This window comes from Acinonyx jubatus, chromosome C1 (genome assembly GCF_027475565.1).
Source record: "Acinonyx jubatus isolate Ajub_Pintada_27869175 chromosome C1, VMU_Ajub_asm_v1.0, whole genome shotgun sequence".
In the NCBI taxonomy this organism is placed as follows: domain Eukaryota; kingdom Metazoa; phylum Chordata; class Mammalia; order Carnivora; family Felidae; genus Acinonyx; species Acinonyx jubatus.
In genome coordinates this window covers 70567386-70585821 of record NC_069381.1, presented here as the reverse complement: position 1 = coordinate 70585821, position 18436 = coordinate 70567386, and the positions used below count along the sequence as shown (strand labels likewise).

At 42.4% G+C, this 18436-nt stretch overlaps 1 protein-coding gene and 1 pseudogene across 2 annotated transcripts in view; one reads left to right on the top strand and one right to left on the bottom strand.

Moving 5' to 3' along the window:
• Window positions 1–15920, bottom strand: part of DNAI3 (dynein axonemal intermediate chain 3) — an 86353-nt gene extending 70433 nt beyond the window's left edge. The window contains exons 1-3 of one of the 2 annotated variants that reach the window (XM_027058722.2): window positions 13025–15920; window positions 1367–1462; window positions 938–976 (exon numbers count right to left, since the gene is read on the bottom strand). In XM_027058722.2, the coding sequence (XP_026914523.1) occupies window positions 938–976; window positions 1367–1448 (121 nt within the window). In that variant the 5' untranslated portion in view covers window positions 1449–1462; window positions 13025–15920. Of the gene's footprint in view, window positions 1–937; window positions 977–1366; window positions 1463–12981 lie in introns of both variants that reach the window. The other variant, XM_015070394.3, reaches the window with a different exon arrangement.
• LOC128313915 (E3 ubiquitin-protein ligase SIAH1-like) lies at window positions 430–7970 on the top strand (annotated as a pseudogene).
• Window positions 15921–18436: the final 2516 nt, after the last annotated feature.

Sequence of the window (18436 nt, the reverse complement as noted above, 5' to 3'; positions counted from 1 at the left end):
AAGTAAACATTAAAAAATTTTTTTAAATAAATTAAAAAAAAAAACAAGTCAGATCGCATCACTCCTCTGCTCAAATACCGCCAATAGCTCCTACCCTACTTGACTAAAAGAACCCTCAGAACAGCCTTCAAGGCTTTTAGATCTTCCTTTTCCCTAACCCTCACTGTTTCCTCTCTGTTTCTAAACATGAAGTGCATCACCCAAGTCAAAACTAAGAGGAAAGTTTCAACAACAACAACCAATACAAAAGGTCCTACTGGAATAAGATTATTTAGCCTCTGAAAGAAGGGACGGCATTAATTTGGTTGGCTAAGTTCTAGTTTATTTGCTTAAAAACCAGCCTCTTTACTTGAAATAGTGGAATCTTACCATGAAGTACAGATAAATATTGCCCATGAGCCAGAGTCTTAAAAAATATTATTCTTTTTTTTTTTCAACGTTTATTTATTTTTGGGACAGAGAGAGACAGAGCATGAACAGGGGAGGGGCAGAGAGAGAGGGAGACACAGAATCGGAAGCAGGCTCCAGGCTCTGAGCCATCAGCCCAGAGCCCGACGCGGGGCTCGAACCCACGGACCGCAAGATCGTGACCTGGCTGAAGTCGGACGCTTAACTGACTGCGCCACCCAGGCGCCCCTTAAAAAATATTATACTAATAAAAGCAATAGCTTGCAGACTCACAACACTTTAGAGTCTCTTTAGTAACCACACCATATTCGATTTATAAGGGACTGCTAGGTTCAAGTCTATTTCTGTTTGAAATTCTCTCTTCTCTTACTGTTTATTCTTTCTGTAACATTTTTCATTTTAGATTCTAAATGACATAATTTTAGCCCACGTGTATCTTCAACACGTCGATTTGTATTTTTGTTTGCTTATTGCATTTTAAAATATCATAAAACTAGGAGCATAAATTCTAAATTATACTTCCACTTACCCATGCTCTCCATAGTAACAGGTTCCACTTCTTCTCTGTCTAGAATATAATGAAATGATGTCAAATTTACATTTTTGACACATAAGCATCTTAATTTATCACAATCTTTTACCAAGCCTCAAAGCACAAAACATAAACACAAGTACACAATGAAGTTTTAAACTATTTTATAAATGCTTAAATAGAATTTGAATAATTATCTTTTTTCACAGAATTATGTCTTCATGAAATGCTATGGCATATAATGGATGTTGCAATGAAATGAATTAAAAGAATAAATGTCTATACTCTAAATTCCATATGTGTTTGACTTTATGACAGCGAACATATTTCCTTATTTGATACAGAAAACCACAATCATTTTGGCTGCTAATATATATACAGATACTAAATCCATAAAAAATCCCATTAATGAAAAAACAATCCTACCAGGTAATATCTGTTTGGTTTTGCTCCGTTTTGTGTTTTTGTGGCCACCAGCACTCTTTTGTTTTTGATATTTTGGAGCCATGGTTCTGACTTAGGCTGTATAAAGAGATAATGTCATTAGTAAATTCTGTTTTACAGTTTCAAATAGTCAGCATTACCATTTAGTAAAACATGAGAAGAATATGTTTTCTAAGCTTTACCTTTAGCTAAATCAACGTGTATCTTCATAGGATGGGTGTTCTGTGACCAAAGGTTGATCGCAACAACAATCTTACTGGTAAGGTCTTGCCATTCCAAGGGAGCCATTCAGCTGAAGCGAATGGAAGTGACCTGCCAGCCCTTCAAGGCTTCAGCCATAGGCCCTGCCATGGAAGCACGATGGGGGATACTGGCCCCCCGCCTCTTGCTGCTGTTCCCATTCCAGGGAGTTAGTGTCTGCTGCCCTCTGCCCAGCTCCCCACCAGGTGCCTCAGCAACGAAGGCAGGCTCAAAGTCCACGGGCCCACAACATACATACATGTTCATAATTTTTAAAATTTGTATCATTTAAGCAGTACTTTTATCCTAGCATGTGGACCTCTACCCACTGTGTCCTTCTTTGTGCTGTCAGAGAGTGCCTCCAAAGGTTCTCTGTGGAACTGATCATCAGTTTTGGCTGAGGTCATTTGCTATCACATCAAATCCTTGTCATCTCAATGGTCACCCCTGTCTCATCTTGTTAGATGGTTAGGAGTACAATTTCAGGAGCCTAAGCAGCAAGGTTGAAAAATAGACTTTGCCTTTTAGCAGCTGTGTGATCCTTGGCAAACTAAATACCATCTGAGTCTCAGTTTATTCATGTTTGTTTGTTTTTTTCAAGTTTATTTATTTTGAGAGAGTACGTGCGCTTGCGAGCTTGGTCAGGGGAGGGGCAGAGAGACAGGGAAGGAGAAAGAATCCCAAGCAGGCTCCTCCTGGTCAGCGCAGAGCCTGATGGAGGACTCAAACCCATGAACTGCGAGATCATGACCTTAGCTGAGATCAAGAGTCAGACGCTTAAGCAACTGAGCCAACCAGGCATCCCTTGGTTTATTCAGGTTTAATGGGGATGATGACAATAAAACCTACCTCATAAGGCAATTGTGAACATATAATGAAATAAAATTGCATTGACCTTGATTCAGTCATGTCAATCAGACTGGCTTGCCTTGTTTTATAAACAAACACAGACTGAAAATTATCTCATAAACCCCAGTCAGAATATCCTGAGTTTCATTTTCTTTCTAGCTCCTTGATTACTAAATCTGGTCCAAAGTGTGGGTTTGTGTGATATACATTTTTCACTTCAGACCCTTCACATGTATTTTTTCAAAAGGTAATAGTGATAGCTCACGTTTGTTGAGTGCTTACTATGTGCCAGACACAGTTCTAAGTACTTCACGTGTATTATTTATTTAATTTGAACCACCCTTTTAGGTAAGCATTTTATGAAAACTGTTCTCTTCATCCTCATTTTATAAGATGACAACAGAGGCCGGGAAACTTGCCTGAAGGGATACAGAGCGTGAGCGGTAGAGTCAGGGTGAGAGCACCCCCAGTGTGGTCCCAATGCCCCCAATTTTCATCTTTGCACAAGACTATCCTTTGGGTTTCAGTGGTAACTGTTTGCTGTGTTTCATCACAAATGAAATTCTTTAAAATCATTGCCTTTACCTAGAAAGGTGTGATGTTATGATTTAATCAGCATTTTATGATTCTGACAACTTGGGAATTCCTACTTTTTAAACACAATGAATGGTTCTGATCCAGCTTTTTAGACTGTCAGGTATCCTCAATCCCACTTCTCAGCCTCACTATAATTTCAAATCTTGGACCTAGTACTTTATTCAGAAAATTCTTTATCAGTGTACCCCTCTCCATATTTTATTCCAGCAGCATTTGACTTAGAATACTCAAGAACGCCTGGGTGGCTCAGTTGGTTAAGCATCTGATTGTTGATTTCTGCTCAGGTCATGCTCTCACAGTTTTGTGAGTTCAAGCCCTGTATTTGGGCTTTGCACTGTTGGGGATTCTCTCTCTCAGCCCCTCTCTCTGCCTGCCCCCCACCCCCCACCCCCGGGCTCAAGGTCTCTCACTTTCTCTGTCTCTCTCAAAACTAAATAAGTAAACTTTAAAAATAAGATACTCAAAACTCTCCAGATACCAGCTGGACTCACCCTAAGCACATAGACAACACACATACCATCACCACCACCACCACTATTCATTCCACAAATATTTATCGAGCAATTTAGATGCACCAGATGCTGTCCTAGGTGTTAGGAATACAGCAGTGAACAAAATAGGCAAAACCCTTTCTCTGATAGAGCTTACATTCTAGAGGAAAGAGAGCAAACGAGCAAAATCATCAGTATTTTAGACGGTCATAACTGTTACAGAGAGAAGTCAAGTAGTAAGGGGAGAGGAATTGTAGGAGTAGCGAAGTTGCAATTTTATATTGGACTATCAGGGAAGACATCACTGAAGTGACATGGGAGCGAAGTCCTAAGAAAAGGGGGGGCGGGGTGAGCCAGAAATGCAGATATCTGGGGACAAAGGGTGTTTCCAGGCAGAGGAAATAGTAAGTGCAAATGTTCTAGGGCAGGAATATGCTTGGCACATTTAGAAAACAGCAGGAAGGCCATAATGGCTGGAACGGAGTGAGTAAGGGAAGACCAGGAGATGAAGCTGGTGAGAGAGGTGATGAGGTAGGTACACAGTAGTCAGCTTTGCGATGGCCATAAGTCTCAGTAACAAGCAGCCACAAATTTCTTCTTTGGCTCTGTGTTGTGGCTGTGGGTCAGCTGCTGCTTCAAGTCTTATTCTGGGACTCGGGCTGGAGGAGCGGCCCCTGTGTGACAGCCTCTACTTTCACGGCAGAGTAGAAGGCAAGAGAGCTCCCCGAGCTGCGTAATGCCTCCCGAATCTTCCCCGTGGCACTGGCACACTGTCCTCTCTGCTTATGTTCCACTGGTCCAAGCCAGTCACGCAGCTAATCCCGATAATGGGGAGGAATGCACACATGATCCTTGTGCAGGGGAGGGAGGTAAGAATTGGCGCCAAAATAGTTGTGGACAAGTATGTAACATGCCACAAGGGGTCCGGGTCATGTGTAAGGACTTTGCTTTTACTCTGAATGGGGGGGGGGGGGTGCGGGGAGCTATTGGATGGTTTTGAGCTGAGTTTCTTTACCTGATCTGAGTCACATTTTAACAGCCCTATGGCTGCTGTGTTGTGAAGACTGCAGCGAAGAAAGAGTTGAAGCAGGGAATCCAATTAAGGAATGGTCAGCAATCCAGGGGAGAAGTGATGGCAGCTTAGATCAGGGAGGTGAGTGTGGAATGGAAAGTGGTTGGGCTCCGCACATATTTTGTAAGTAGAGCCAATGGGATTTGCTGACGACTTGGATGTAGGGTCTAAGAGAATAAACAGGACCAAGGATGCCTGCTACAAGTTTGACCCAAAGGATTGAAAGCATGGGATTGCTGTTTATTGAGATGGGTATCCCAGGGGTGGAGTAGATTTGAAAGGGAAAGTCAAAAACTCAATTTAAGGCATGTGAAGTTAGTCTGTAGACTGCGAACTCCATAACTGGCACAGTGGACATTCTAAAAAAATGCTGGACTAATGATTCCTTGGTGTCCCCTTTCCTTCTGCCATCTTAGCATATGGATTTCCAGTCTGGACAAAAGGCTTTTGCCTGAGATCTGTGGAATCACCTGTATGCATGCTGTTTTAGTTTTCTATTGCTGCTCTAACAAATTATCAGAAACTTAGTGTCTTAACACAAAACTTATTACCTAACAGTTCTGTAGCTCAGAAGTCTGACATGGCTCTCACTGGGCTAAAATCAAGGTGTCACAAGACTGTGTTCCATTCATTCTAGCATCTTATGGGAGAATCTGTTTCCTTGCCTTTTCTGACTCAAGAGGCCATTGGTATTTCTTGGCTTGTGGGCCCTCTTCCTCCATCTTCAAAGCCAGCAATGGTGGGTTAGATCTCTCTCACATAGCATACTCTGACCTTTTCTTCTCCCACTTCCACTTTTTATTTATTTTTTTAGTGTTTATTTATTTTTGAGAGACAGAGACAGAGCATGAGTGGGGGAGGGACAGAGAGAGAGGGAGACACAGAATCTGAAGCAGGCCCCAAGCTCTGAGCTGTCAGCACAGAGCCCAACTCAGGGCTCAAACCCACAAACCATGAGATGATGACCTGAGCTGAAATCAGACGTTTAACTGACTGAGCCACCCAGGTGCCCCTCCCACTTCCACTTTTTTAAAAAAAGTTTATTTATATATTTTGAGGGAGAGAGAGAGAGACACAGAGAGAGCGAGCAGGGGAAGGGCAAAGAGAGAGAGAGAATCCCAAACAGGCTCCGTGCTATCAATGTGGAGCCCAATGCTATGCTCGAACTCATGAACAGTGAGATAATCACTTGAGCTGAAACCAAGAGTCAGATGCTTAACCTGAGCCACCCAGGTGCCCCCCCACTTCTACTTTTTTAAGGACCCTTGTGATTACACTGTGTCCATCGAGTTAATATAAGATACTTTATTTTGTGGTCAGCTAGTTAGCAGTTTTAATTTCATCTGCAACCTTAATTCCTGTTTGCTAAGTATGTTAAAATATTCACTGTTTCCAAGGATTAGGAGATGCCGCGTTGGCATTAAGCTTGAATATATAGGTATCAATCTAACACAATCATCCCAAGAAATAGTCTAAGTAATCACATGTGCCCACTTTTTTCAAAGGCTGCTATTAAGTGAACTGTGGGTAATCTGGTTCAGTTTCCAATATGCAGGGAAAAAGTCAATTTCCCAGCAGTACATTAGGTAACAAAACTGGGTTAAACAGTAAATGTGTGTGCTTCCTTACCAGAATAGCTCATTTACTATTTTCACAAATATTAACTCCTGTGTCTAACATATTGTCTAGTGACCAAGGAAAAAAGAAGACCAAGTTTTTCTATAGGCTTTTAGGTCCTAATTATTCTTAATTAAAAGCACAGTATCTAAGCTGTATCATAGATGGAAAAATTCATTAGCTGAGGCCAGCCTGTTGAATACAGTCTAAACTGAAAAGAAAATTATTTACTTTGGGGGTAGCTACTTTACATTGTATTTACATCTCAGGCAAAATTTCATAGTTTAGTCACTTTAAATAATAGAAACCCTACCAATATTGTGTCAAGAAAACAAATCCGTTTTCACTGAAGATCTCTAGATGAAATGTATGAAGTACTCTACGTCACTTCAAAAGAGACACTTATTTATTCGACGTTAATTTCTTATGCAGATTTTCTTTTAAAAAACAAATCCCAAATAAAAGACGTTACTTTAAGGACGCGCGACAGGACGGCGGCTCGCCGCCAGGGGGAGCCGGGGCAGCCGTTGCGGGGCTCGCTCTCGAGCTGCAGCGGCCCAGGGTGTCCTGTCTGGGTGTCCCGTTGGTGCCCACCCGGGGAAGAGGCGGTGGCGGTTCGCGGTGGCCACGGAGCGCGTTTGAGCCGGGACCGGGCCGAGGTTCTCCGCCCACGGAAATGAGCTGCCAGGCTGCACCAGCATTCCCTGCTGGAACCTCCAAGTGTGCAGCGTCCCAGAGGGTGCCTGCCCTGACTGGCACAACTGCATCCAAGAATGACCGGGCGGGTCTTTTTGAGTGTCCTGTCTGCTGTGGCTACGCGCTACCACCCATTCTTCACTGTCAGAGTGGCCATCTCGTTTGTAGCAACTGTTGCCCAAAAACTCACAACCTGCCGGGGCCGTTGGGATCCCCTCGCAACTTGGCCCTGGAGGAAGTGGCCAGTTCCCGTGCTTTTCCCCCGTAAATATGCCTCTCCTGGAGGAGCGATACCTCTGCCACACACACAGAAAGCAGACCATGAAGAGCTCCGTGAGTTTAGGCCTTGTTTGTGTCCGTGCCCTGGTGCTTCCTGCAAATGGCAAGGCTCTTTGGATGCTGTCAAGCCCCTATGTGATGCATCGGCAAAGTCCATTACAGCCCTACAGGGAAAGAATATAGTTTTCCTTGCTACACTGGTGCTGTTGACGGGATGATGATGCAGTCCTGTTTTGGCTTTCACTTCATGTTAGTACTGGAGAAAAAGGAAAAGTCCGACGGCCACCAGCGGTTCTTTGCACTTGTATAGCTGATAGGAACACGCAAGTATGCTGAAATTTTTGCTTATCGACTTGAGCTAAACGGTCCTAGGCGGCGATTGACTTGGGAAGCGGCCCGGCGATCTATTCCTGAGGGAATTGCAACAGCCATTATGAATAGCGACTGCCTCTTTTTTTGACAAGAGCATTGCACAGCTTTCTACAGAAAATGGCAACTTAGGCATCAATGTAACTATTTCCATGTGTTGAACTGGCAACCAAACTTGTTCTGGCCAGTGTTTAAAACCACTGCATTCAGTTTCACAGAGAATAAGGCACCCGTCTGCCTGCCAACCTGAAACTTTTGATAGGTGGAAGCTAGACACGTGAAGGTAAATAAATAGGCTGTTAAATACAGGAAACAGTTGCATGTAATAACACTAATTAAAAATAAGTCTACAGTAAACCACTGAAAAAGTATGTGTGTGTATGTATGTGTGTGTGTATATATATATACACACACACATACATACACACACACACACACATATATACATACACTCAAGATGGGTACCTTTGTATTAAGAAAGGAAGCACTGTAAAATAATTCTGAATTTGTGTTATAGATTGAGTGTACTGTTGTACCGGGTTTTTGTTTTGTGTGTGGGCACCTGAGCTTGTGTGTGTTTCTTTATCTGACAAGCCATGTTGAGTGCTCTTGGACCACTGCTTTTCCCTTTGTGAGTCAACACATAGTGCTGCTGTATGTGTATATATTTTGTGCATGTATTTGCTAATTTTTATTCTAGTTTTTCATTATATTTGATTTTCTTTTCTGTAATTCAGGTTTTTCTCACCTTTTTTGTATCTTTTTAAAGTTAGTGTCTTTGATATACATAATTGCTTATGGTAAAGTTTCTACATATGTGTTCAGTATGCATTTTCTTTTCCCCCATTAATCAGTTCATTAGAAATATTTATTTAATTAAAAAAAAATTTTTTTTTTAACATTTACTTATTTTTGAGACAGAGAGAGACAGAGCATGAACAGGGGAGGGCCAGAGAGAGAGGGAGACACAGAATCTGAAACAGGCTCCAGGCTCTGAGTGGTCAGCACAGAGCCCGACACGGGGCTCGAACTCACGGACCGTGAGACCATGACCTGAGCTGAAGTTGGATGCCTAACCGACCAAGCCACCCAGACGCCCCTCATTAGAAATATTTTAAATTCAACTCTTTTTTGAAGATACGAATTCCAGAAAGGAAAGGTAACATCAGAATAATTATCAGAAGGTATTTAAAGCAGTTATAAAATGGTCTCTGTCTTTTCTCTCTCTCTTTCTTTGTCTCCAGTCGAGTCATAGCTTTGAACTTATTCCTTGAAAGGTTAGGGTATACTGATTTTTTTTTTCATACCGGAAAAAAAATCAGGCTTTTTTTTCCTTCCAAATATCTTGAGCAAATCACATGCTTAAAATTTTTTCTTGTATTTATTGGTTTTGCAAAAGAAGGCATTATCTTACACAGTATTTGTAATCAAAAGCAAATCGTTTGTTTAAAAAAAGACAGTTTGCAGAAAATGTGGTCTTTTCTAGTTCTCATTAAAAGAATATCTGGCAAGTTAAAAAAAAGATGTTACTTTATTTTTTTAATGTTTATTTATTTTTGAGAGTGAGAGAGATAGCAGGAGTGGGGGAGAGGCAGAGAGAGAGGGAAACACAGAATCTGAAGCAGGCTCCAGGCTGAGCTGTCAGCACAGAGCCCAACGTAGGGCTTGAACTCATAAACCATGAGATCATGACCTGAGCTGAAGCCAGCGTTTAACCGACTGAGCCATGCAGGCGCCCCCCAAAAAAGATGTTACTTTAAAATTACAGCAGGTCTTACTAAGAACTTTTTCATAAAATTGCATATTTCATGGAGTGAATATGCTATATTATATTTTCCGGGTTTTCACATTAAATTGACTACTAAAAGGTCATAAGAATTTTTCAATACAGATATTACTTTGTTAAGGTGACTCTGAAATGCTCACCACATTTAATTCTTGTTGAGAGATGCAGAAGAGATCCTTCATCTATTCCTAAAATAAAAGATTCACCTATTCCAGTAGCCTGTATCACATTTGGTTTCAAAGCCACTATAACTGACAGAATTTCAAAACAGAATTTGTAAACTATAATACTTATAAATATTTAATCGTTCCATTTAAATATTTTTGATATTAAAACTGCTTATATGCTTTGTAAATTAATCCACCCATTCCAGAATCTCATTTTGCTTCTTTTCCTTCTTTTTTTTTTTTTTTTTAAGATTTCACTTTTAAGTAATCTCCACACCCAACATGGGGCTCGAACTCACAACCCCAAGATCAAGAGTCGCATGCTCTAGAGACTGAGGCAGCCAGCCAAGTGCCCCAAGGACACATTTCCTACCTTCCAGGTTAACAGCAAAGGCATTAGGGAGTGGCAAGCAAGTACTGGGTAAGTCCCCTGGGTAATAGCTGAAAACCTGTGATGGTGCTTTACTGACTCGGAGGAGCCTTGCATTTGGAGTGGTCTAGGACATGGTTCCAACTAACTTTCAAGACTTGTTCATGACTGTATCTTTTTATGATGCTTCTATTCAGGAAGATAACTACCGCAGATGAAGAGATAAGTGGCAAATTACAAATGATATAACGCAGCGATTTGAACAGTTATTAAGCTTCCTTTCTTCTTTCTGTTCTGCTGAGACACATACACCTGTTTACACGTTCTCTTTTGTCACCTGTATGTATGTGTGGCTTGCTCCCAGCTGTGAGATCTTTAATTCTGAGAAGACCTGTAGCACTGGCACCTTCTCACACCTTAGAAAGTATTACTTCCCCAGGTGTACTTCAAATAGCAATTAGCTGACCTTACCTGAGTGGTCATCGTCCTCTTTTCTCTTCCCAAACTATTTGTAAGCTCATCATATGCCTCCTCCCCCTGCCCCCCTTTTTAAAGGGATTTAGAATGAGACCCAAGACTAACATCTTGGGAGGCTGGTAAATGTCTCCAAGAACGGCTGCTTCTTGGTCAGTCTCCACCAAGACCCTGACTTAGCTTTAAGGTTCTTCTAGGCTCATCACCATCTTCTGACAAGTTCACAACTTCCACCCTCCAGACATAACTGTTCCTACAGTGTTTCCCATTGGTCTACTACTCTTGTTCTGTCCTTCCAGCTTACTTCTACCTCTTTCCAAGACTGGATATTCACTTATTTAAGTAGACCTCTCCCATCACTTCTGCCTTTGAAATTTCTCCTGAATTCCATGCCTTCCTTGCCACGGCCTCCTCTGGTTCAGGCCTTCCACGTGTCCTCTCATACCAGTAGTTCCTAACTAATTTGTGCCATCAACCCCTTTGGCAGCTTGGGGACGCCTATGCTTCAAACAAAAACGTGAGATTACAAGGGAGACAGTTATCAAACTATTTTTAAAATTATGATATAATAACTCATGTGCTTCTTCATTACCACATTAAATAATAAGATCTAGCAGTGGTTCTAATTACTACCTTGACTTTGAAGAAGGGATGAGCATAAGTAATACATCTGTAACATCCATAATACAATATGAAAAGAGCTGTAATTTCTTTTGGTGACAAAGTCACATGTCGTGCCAATACTGCTGTGGTTTGTTACCAACCGCATACTTTTCAATAAGTGGTTAGTAAATAGGTAATTTATTTTTAATCCACAGATTCCCCTCCTCCCACAGATTAGGAACATTTCACTTGCTTCAATGTCTCTGTTTCAGCCAGAACAGTTATTCTCAGGGCAGGCCTTCAGAGCTCTCTTTCTAAAACGCAGATCATAACCAGTCACTTCCCTGTGTACTGCGGAATACAATGTGGGTCCCAACTGTCCACAGTGGCATTCTCCTCCAGGAGTGTAGACATGGAGCTCATTAAAAAAGCAGATTTTCCAGGGGCGCCTGGGTGGCACAGTCAGTTAAGCGTCCGACTTCAGCCAGGTCACAATCTTGCGGTCCGTGAGTTCGAGCCCCGCGTCGGGCTCTGGGCTGATGGCTCAGAGCCTGAAGCCTGTTTCCGATTCTGTGTCTCCCTCTCTCTCTGCCCCTCCCCGTTCATGCTCTGTCTCTCTCTGTCCCAAAAATAAATAAACGTTGAAAAAAAAAACAAATTTTCTGGACCTACAGTGATTCTGCAGGTTGGGGTGGGCCTAGGACTCTGACTTTTAAACATGACTATAAAGTAGTCCTGCACTAGTAGTCTGCAGATAAGACTTTGCAAAGCAGGATCAAATCTAAACTTGTACACATCACCTGCAACCCCCTTCACAGCCTGCCTCACCACATCCTCCTTCCAGTTTCTACTCACAGGATTATTCACGTCCTCCAAATAGCCCCCATACCTTCCCATCTTCCTCTCTGGGGACCCCCTTCCCTCTTCACCCCTCCTGCTCCCCACCATGCATACATTTCTCTGCTTAAATCCTACTCATTCTTCAAGTCTCAACTCCAGTGTGACCTTCTCTCTGAAGCCTCCCCAGCTTTCTCACTCAGGCTGAAAGAATCTTGTTTTCCCTGACACTTTTTTTTTAGTTTGTTTATTTTGAGAGAGACAGAGAGTACAAGTCAGGGAGGGGCAGAGAGAGGGAGGGAAAAAGACTCCCACACAAGCTCCGCACTGTCAGCGAGGAGCTGGAAGCTGGGCTTGAACCCACCAACCTTGAGATCATGATCTGAGATGAAATCAAGAGTCAGTTGACTGACTGAGCCACCCAGGCACCTCTCCCTGACACTTTCTAATCACATTCTATGTAATTATGCCAGGCCTCCACAAATGCAGAAGGCCTCAAACTCAGAGCTTCCTGAAAGATTGCTGTGAATTCATTCAGCAAGCAACATACACCATGGAGAAGGAGGGAGAAATTATTGAGCAGCAATTAGGCACGGGAGGTCATAAGAGGAATCTGACAAGGCCCTTACTTTCAAAGGGTTAATGTTCTCCCATTCATATTCTTTACTCTTCATCTACTCTAGCCTATTTGTAATAGTCCTGAAGTCACTTCTCTAACTACATCAGCCCACGCTAATCTTTTCTACTTTCATCTCTGTGCCAGAATCATGCTGTTTTCCTTTTTATCTATCTAGCTAGCTAGCTAGCCAGCCAGCCAGCCAGCCAGCCATCATTTATTGAGCTCCTAGCATTGCGCTGCAATGTGCTAGACAATGTGATATACTACCTGTGAACAGCCCTAGTACCCGCCCCCACAGTTCTTAGAGTGTCGTTAACTGCTCTCTCACTGCCATTTTTGTCTCCTGGTTAGGCTGGAAGTTCTCTGAAATCAGGGAACGTTTTGTAGTTTTTTGCAGTCTTTACTGCATCAAGCACATCACTGGCCCAGCGAGTGTTCCAAAGCCCAGGGAAGAGTGAGTAAAAGACTTGTTTTCCACGCCTCCTTTCCCATTCAGATAGGAAAGCCTGATTTCCCATCAGAGTCCCTTACCTGATACCGCTAAACTGAAGGGGAAAAAGCCTCTTTGCAGTACCCTGGAGAAAGCTCCTTTGGGAGCTGGAGATGGAAGTTTGACTCTCCTCCCAGAAAAGCAAGTCCCAAGACCACAAACAGCAGCTCCCGGCAAGCTGTTGCTATGACACATCCGTTGCTAAGAGAAAGAGGCTGTGCCTCTGCTGAGATTGACAAGACACCACCACCAATACAGTGTCCGCTCCCTGGCCCGCTTCTTAAGAGCAGACTTGTGATTGGTTGCCGTAATGTGGACGTCACGCATCTTGAACTAGGGCCAGCTCAGTTTTCCACCGGCCGGGAAGGAGTTGTGCGATGTGGCTTCCTGTATAGAGGGTGGTGGCTTGGCTTGACCCCAGGACGGACAGCCTTGCCCTCACCAGGTGCAACAGTACCCAAAGATGAATCCGTCTAGGGTGTGATCTCTAGCAGCAGGGAGTGAAGGCTGGGAGGAAGATTGAGGGCTCCAACCCCCTTAGGACAGCTCGGCTTCCCCCATCGGCGGTTGGGGCAGGGTAGCCGTCCCAGGAATCTGCCCTAGATTCCGATGTGAAAGATAAAATCTGGCTGGATCGGGTGTCGTGAGTGTCCCAGAATTCTGATGTGTTACATTTTCCTCTTGCCAGATAGTTTTTGTATAGTTTGACTCATACTGGAAGTCTCAGGGGGAGAAGATTAAATCCCTTAGTAACTCCAAGGTTCATTTTATCTGTGGTTATGGGTCCTACGGGATTCACACAGTGAAGTTCCTCTCCCTGAACGTTGTTTCCCTCTTTCCGTTAAAAAATAATTAAAACTGCCTAATTTGTAAGCTGGCAGAATTTAATAAAGTAATACAATTGACTGCAGTAATTAGTCCAAATTGACTTCTTTAAAAAATACTCTTTAAAAAAAAATGTTTATTTATTTATTTTGAGAGAAAGTGGACATCCATATGTGAGTGTGGGAGGGGCAGAGAGAGAGGAGACAGGGAATCCCAAGCAGGCTCCACACTGTCAGCACACACCCCCATGTGGGGCTCAATCCCATGAACCATGAGATCATGACCTGAGCCCAAATCAAGAGTCAGAGGCTTAACTGACTGAGCCTCCCAGGTGCCCCCAAATTAATTTTTTACAGCCAATTTAAATGAAAATATTTAATTAAGAAGAGGCGTACAGATTCATGACATTTGAGAAAATGATCCTATGACTTCACACGGTGTGTAGAAAGATCATATATATTCTTCCAAATTTCTGAAGAATTTGTCTTGTGAAATGCTAATAAATTTTACTAAGGAAATCATTTTTAACTAGGAGGAGGACTTATCATGTTGACATTGTGACGACCTTTCCCCAGGCTCTTCTACACCCTGACATTGAAAGATTACTTTTCCTTGGGCTCAGGGTGAGTCTTCTTTTCTTACTCTGTACTCTCCTGTTGGCATATCTGGTCCCCTTAGCTTTTGCCATCCTGCAAAGCACATCAGTGACTTCCATTTCTGTATTTTCAGCCTTATACATCTTTTAAATTTCTTTCAGACCTGATTTTCCACTACCTACTGGACATTTTAAAATACATATCTAGCTTAGTTCATGGTGTTTAATAGTTGCTAGATGAAGATATTAAATGAATAATTTCTGTGCCACAGGCATCACAATTTAGCAGAGGCAAAAGTCAACTCATTGTCTTTCAGATATCTTTGAGGTACTTTTGGAAACTTTTTCCCCTCTATTTTCTACCTTAGGTAATAGTATCCATTGCTCATGGGTTTGCGAAGCTAGAAATCTGAGAATCACTCCTGACTCCCAGTACTCAACAGTAAACATGTCACTAAGTCCTGTCATTTTCCTTTCCTAAGTTATCTCTCAAATAGTCTCTTCTTAGCCATCCTCACTGCCTCTGCCATATCTCAGGAAGGCCCCATTTCTCACCTAGATGGTAGTAATATAATAGTCTCTTGATTTCTTCTGTTTCCTCCTCTCAAATTGATTTGCCAAGTTGCCACGGTGTTCTACAACAGAGATTCAATCTTGACATCACCTTGCCTAAATATTCTCAATTTGGCATATGAAACCCACTACAAATATAGTCCTGAAAGATGCTTTAAAGATATCTAGGAGATAATGGGTTATTTTTCTAACCTCATTTCGTGTCTCTCTCTTCTGTTCGACCCATGTTTTAGTCCAGTGCTTCTCAAATGAAACCCCTAAGAGCCAAGGGGCCTGAAACCACAGGGTTTGATGATGATAGGCTGATGATAAGAGTTACAGCTTGAAACAGACTTCTGAAATTGGGATGTATTTGTTTCATATAAAGAATGCATGGACTTTTTGTATTCTTCACAAATATATTCATGTTTATTTTCATGCTTATTTTTTTATTTATGTAAATAATCTCTACACCCAACGTGGGACTTGAATTCACAACCCTGAGATCGAGAGTCTCATGCTCTTCTGACTCAGCCAGCTAGGTGCCCTTTTTTTCATTTTTAAAATGTCTAAAATCTCTATTCAATGCTGTATGTCAGTCACATTTCAACAAAACTGGGGAAAATGTCTAAAATTACTGTTAACTAAAATTGACATGAAATTGAATAAACTCAGAGAAGCCCCAGGCAGCTGGGACACGCTTGTCTTGTGGTTTTCCATAGCCACTAGCATACTGCTGCACAGGCCCAGGGATTTGTCCCACGATGAGAGGCAGGGGGCTCTCTACTGCTCCCCCCGTATGCCACGCCCTTTAATAACTGTGCATCCATTCATCCCACACCTCTACTTCTATCTCTACCTCAATCGTAGTGCCTTTCTTCATCTTCATTACCTGGTAAACGCCTATTTATTTTTCAAGACCCAACTCAAATATCACCACCTCTGTAAAGCCATCCGGGCACCCAACAGAATGAGTCACTCTTTTCTCTGTTTTTCCATTATAGCAAGTATGACTTGTTTATATGGATTCCCTCCCCCCCACCCCCGCCACTGGATTTCAGGGTAGGGATAGTATCTCATTCCTTTATATCTCTATTGTTTAGCATGGCAACATAAAATATACGTTGAATTATTTAATTGATTATTCTTGAGAACAAATCTAGAAAAAGCTATCTAACAAAAGACTATCAGGCTGATCTAACAAAAGTGTCTTTGCATTCTTCCAAAAAATTTCCTTTTCTTAAAAAAAAATTCATAATCCTTTGCAGTCAAATTTAAGGAAGTAAAGATCATAACCTTGTGATTTGGATGAGACATCAAGCCTTTTTGTCATGTTTTCTTTAGAGATACCCTAAGGGGATGACCATTGGAGGAATGAGTCATAACTCATGATACCCAGAAAGTTAGAAATTAAGTGGAAAATGTTTAGTAATTTCTTCATTTTACAAGTTTAAATTACAAATGATTGACTAAATATCTGTTCTTTCATGGGAGTGCTCAGAAATGAAGCATTCTTATGGTGACTAGTGAACACAGATATGCTCTCCAGGAGATGCTGAATTAAATTTGCCTGAAATGTGAAGATATTTAAAAATTAGTTTCAGGGGCGCCTGGGTGGCTCAGTCGGTTAAGCGTCCAACTTCGGCTCAGGTCATGATCTCGCGGTCCGTGAGTTCGAGCCCCACATTGGGCTCTGTGCTGACAGCGCAGAGCCTGGAGCCTGTTTCAGATTCTGTGTCTCCCTCTCTCTCTGGCCCTCCCCCGTTCATGCTCTGTCTCTCTCTGTCTCAAAAATAAAAAAATAAACAACAACAACAAAAAATTAGTTTCAGTCTTACTAGTTGAGTAAAAATGTAATGAGTCAAGAATTTGAAGCTGAAAATACTTCTCTGATTATTTAAGTTCATTTTGATAAGTTTCAGATTGGATTTACCAAAGGGTAATCTGACAAATTAGATACAAGGTGGCTCTTTGCTAATTGTTATTTTAGTGAATGACCCTTCCACCCCTTTTTAAGAATTTTTTAAAAAGAGCTCAGAAACTAGGGGTTGAAGACCCTGAATAGGAGTCATTATTATTTTTTTTTTCCTGCATCAGTGTGCCTGGGAGGGAGAGAGGGTGGGAGGGAAGGAAGGGGTCCTTGTTTGAACCCTAAACTGCTGGGATTCCAACCAAACCAAGTAGCCTCCAACTGATAGTCTGAGAAGCGCTGAGTAGACATCTCAGGCACACGTTCAAAACGCACTCCTATTTTCTCCCCACTGAGCTGCTCGTCCTGTAGTCTGCTTCACCTCAGTTGATGGCAATTCCATCTTTATGGCTGTGCAGGCAAAACCCAAGAGTTGTCCTTGACTCCTTTGCTTTCATCTCTCATCCTTTTGGATATATTTTTAACATTGCAGCCAGAGGGATACACCTTTAAAACATATGACAAAACACGCCAGTCATCTGCTTGAAACCCTCCAATGGCTCCCATTTCACACTACGTGAAAGCCAAAGTCCTCACAGTGGCCTACAGTTGTGGTCCAGCATAACCCAGCCCCTGCAACTGGCCTCATTTCGCACCAGTCCTCTCTGTGGTTCACACTGCTGCAGACACACTGGCCTTCTTGGGGTTACCCGAACATACCAGGCACACGTCTGCTTTACGTTGACTGTTCCCTCTGCTGGAATACTTAAAGTAGGTATCTTTCAAATTTTTCGCGAAAATGTTAACTTCTCAATGAGGTCTATCTCCACGCTATCTGAAATGGTATCTTCTCAACATTCCTCATTGTCTTTCTGATTTATTTTTTTCCCACAGCATCCATCACCTTGTAACACACTCTGTAATGTACTAATTATGGTCATTGACTGTTTTTGTCCACTCAAATGTAAACTTACAAGGACAGAATTTTTTTTGTCTTTTTTACTGCAGCATCCCCCATGCCTGAATTTCTGCCTGGCATATAGAAGATACACCACATATGGGGCGCCTGGGTAGCTCAGTTGGTTAAGCGCCCAACTCTCTCTCTTGTTTTAAAAATAGGATTGAGGATATTTTCATTTTTTAAAATTATTTTATTTTATTTTATTTTTTTGAGATAGAGAACACATGAGCAGGGGAGAGGGGCAGAGGAAGAGAGAGAGAGACAGAGAGAGAATCTCCATGCACAGCGTGGAGCTGGACAGAGGTACTCAATCCCACGACCTGACCCTGGGATCATGACCTGAGCCAAAATCAAGAGTTGGAAGCTCAATTGACTGAGTGTCCAACTCTTGATTTCAGCTCAAGTCATGATCTCACAGTTGTGAGTGAGATCAAGTTCTGTGTAGGCTGTGTGCTGGGCAGGGAGTCTGCTTAGGATTCTCTCTCTCCCTGGGTGCCTGGGTGGCTCTGTGGGTTGAACGTCTGAGTCTTGGTTTCAGCTCAGGTCATGAAATCATGGCTTTGTGGGTTCGAGCCCCACATCGGGCTCCACACTGACAGTTCAGAGCCTGCTTGGGATTCTCTCTCTCTCCCTCTCTCTCTCTCTGCCCCTCCC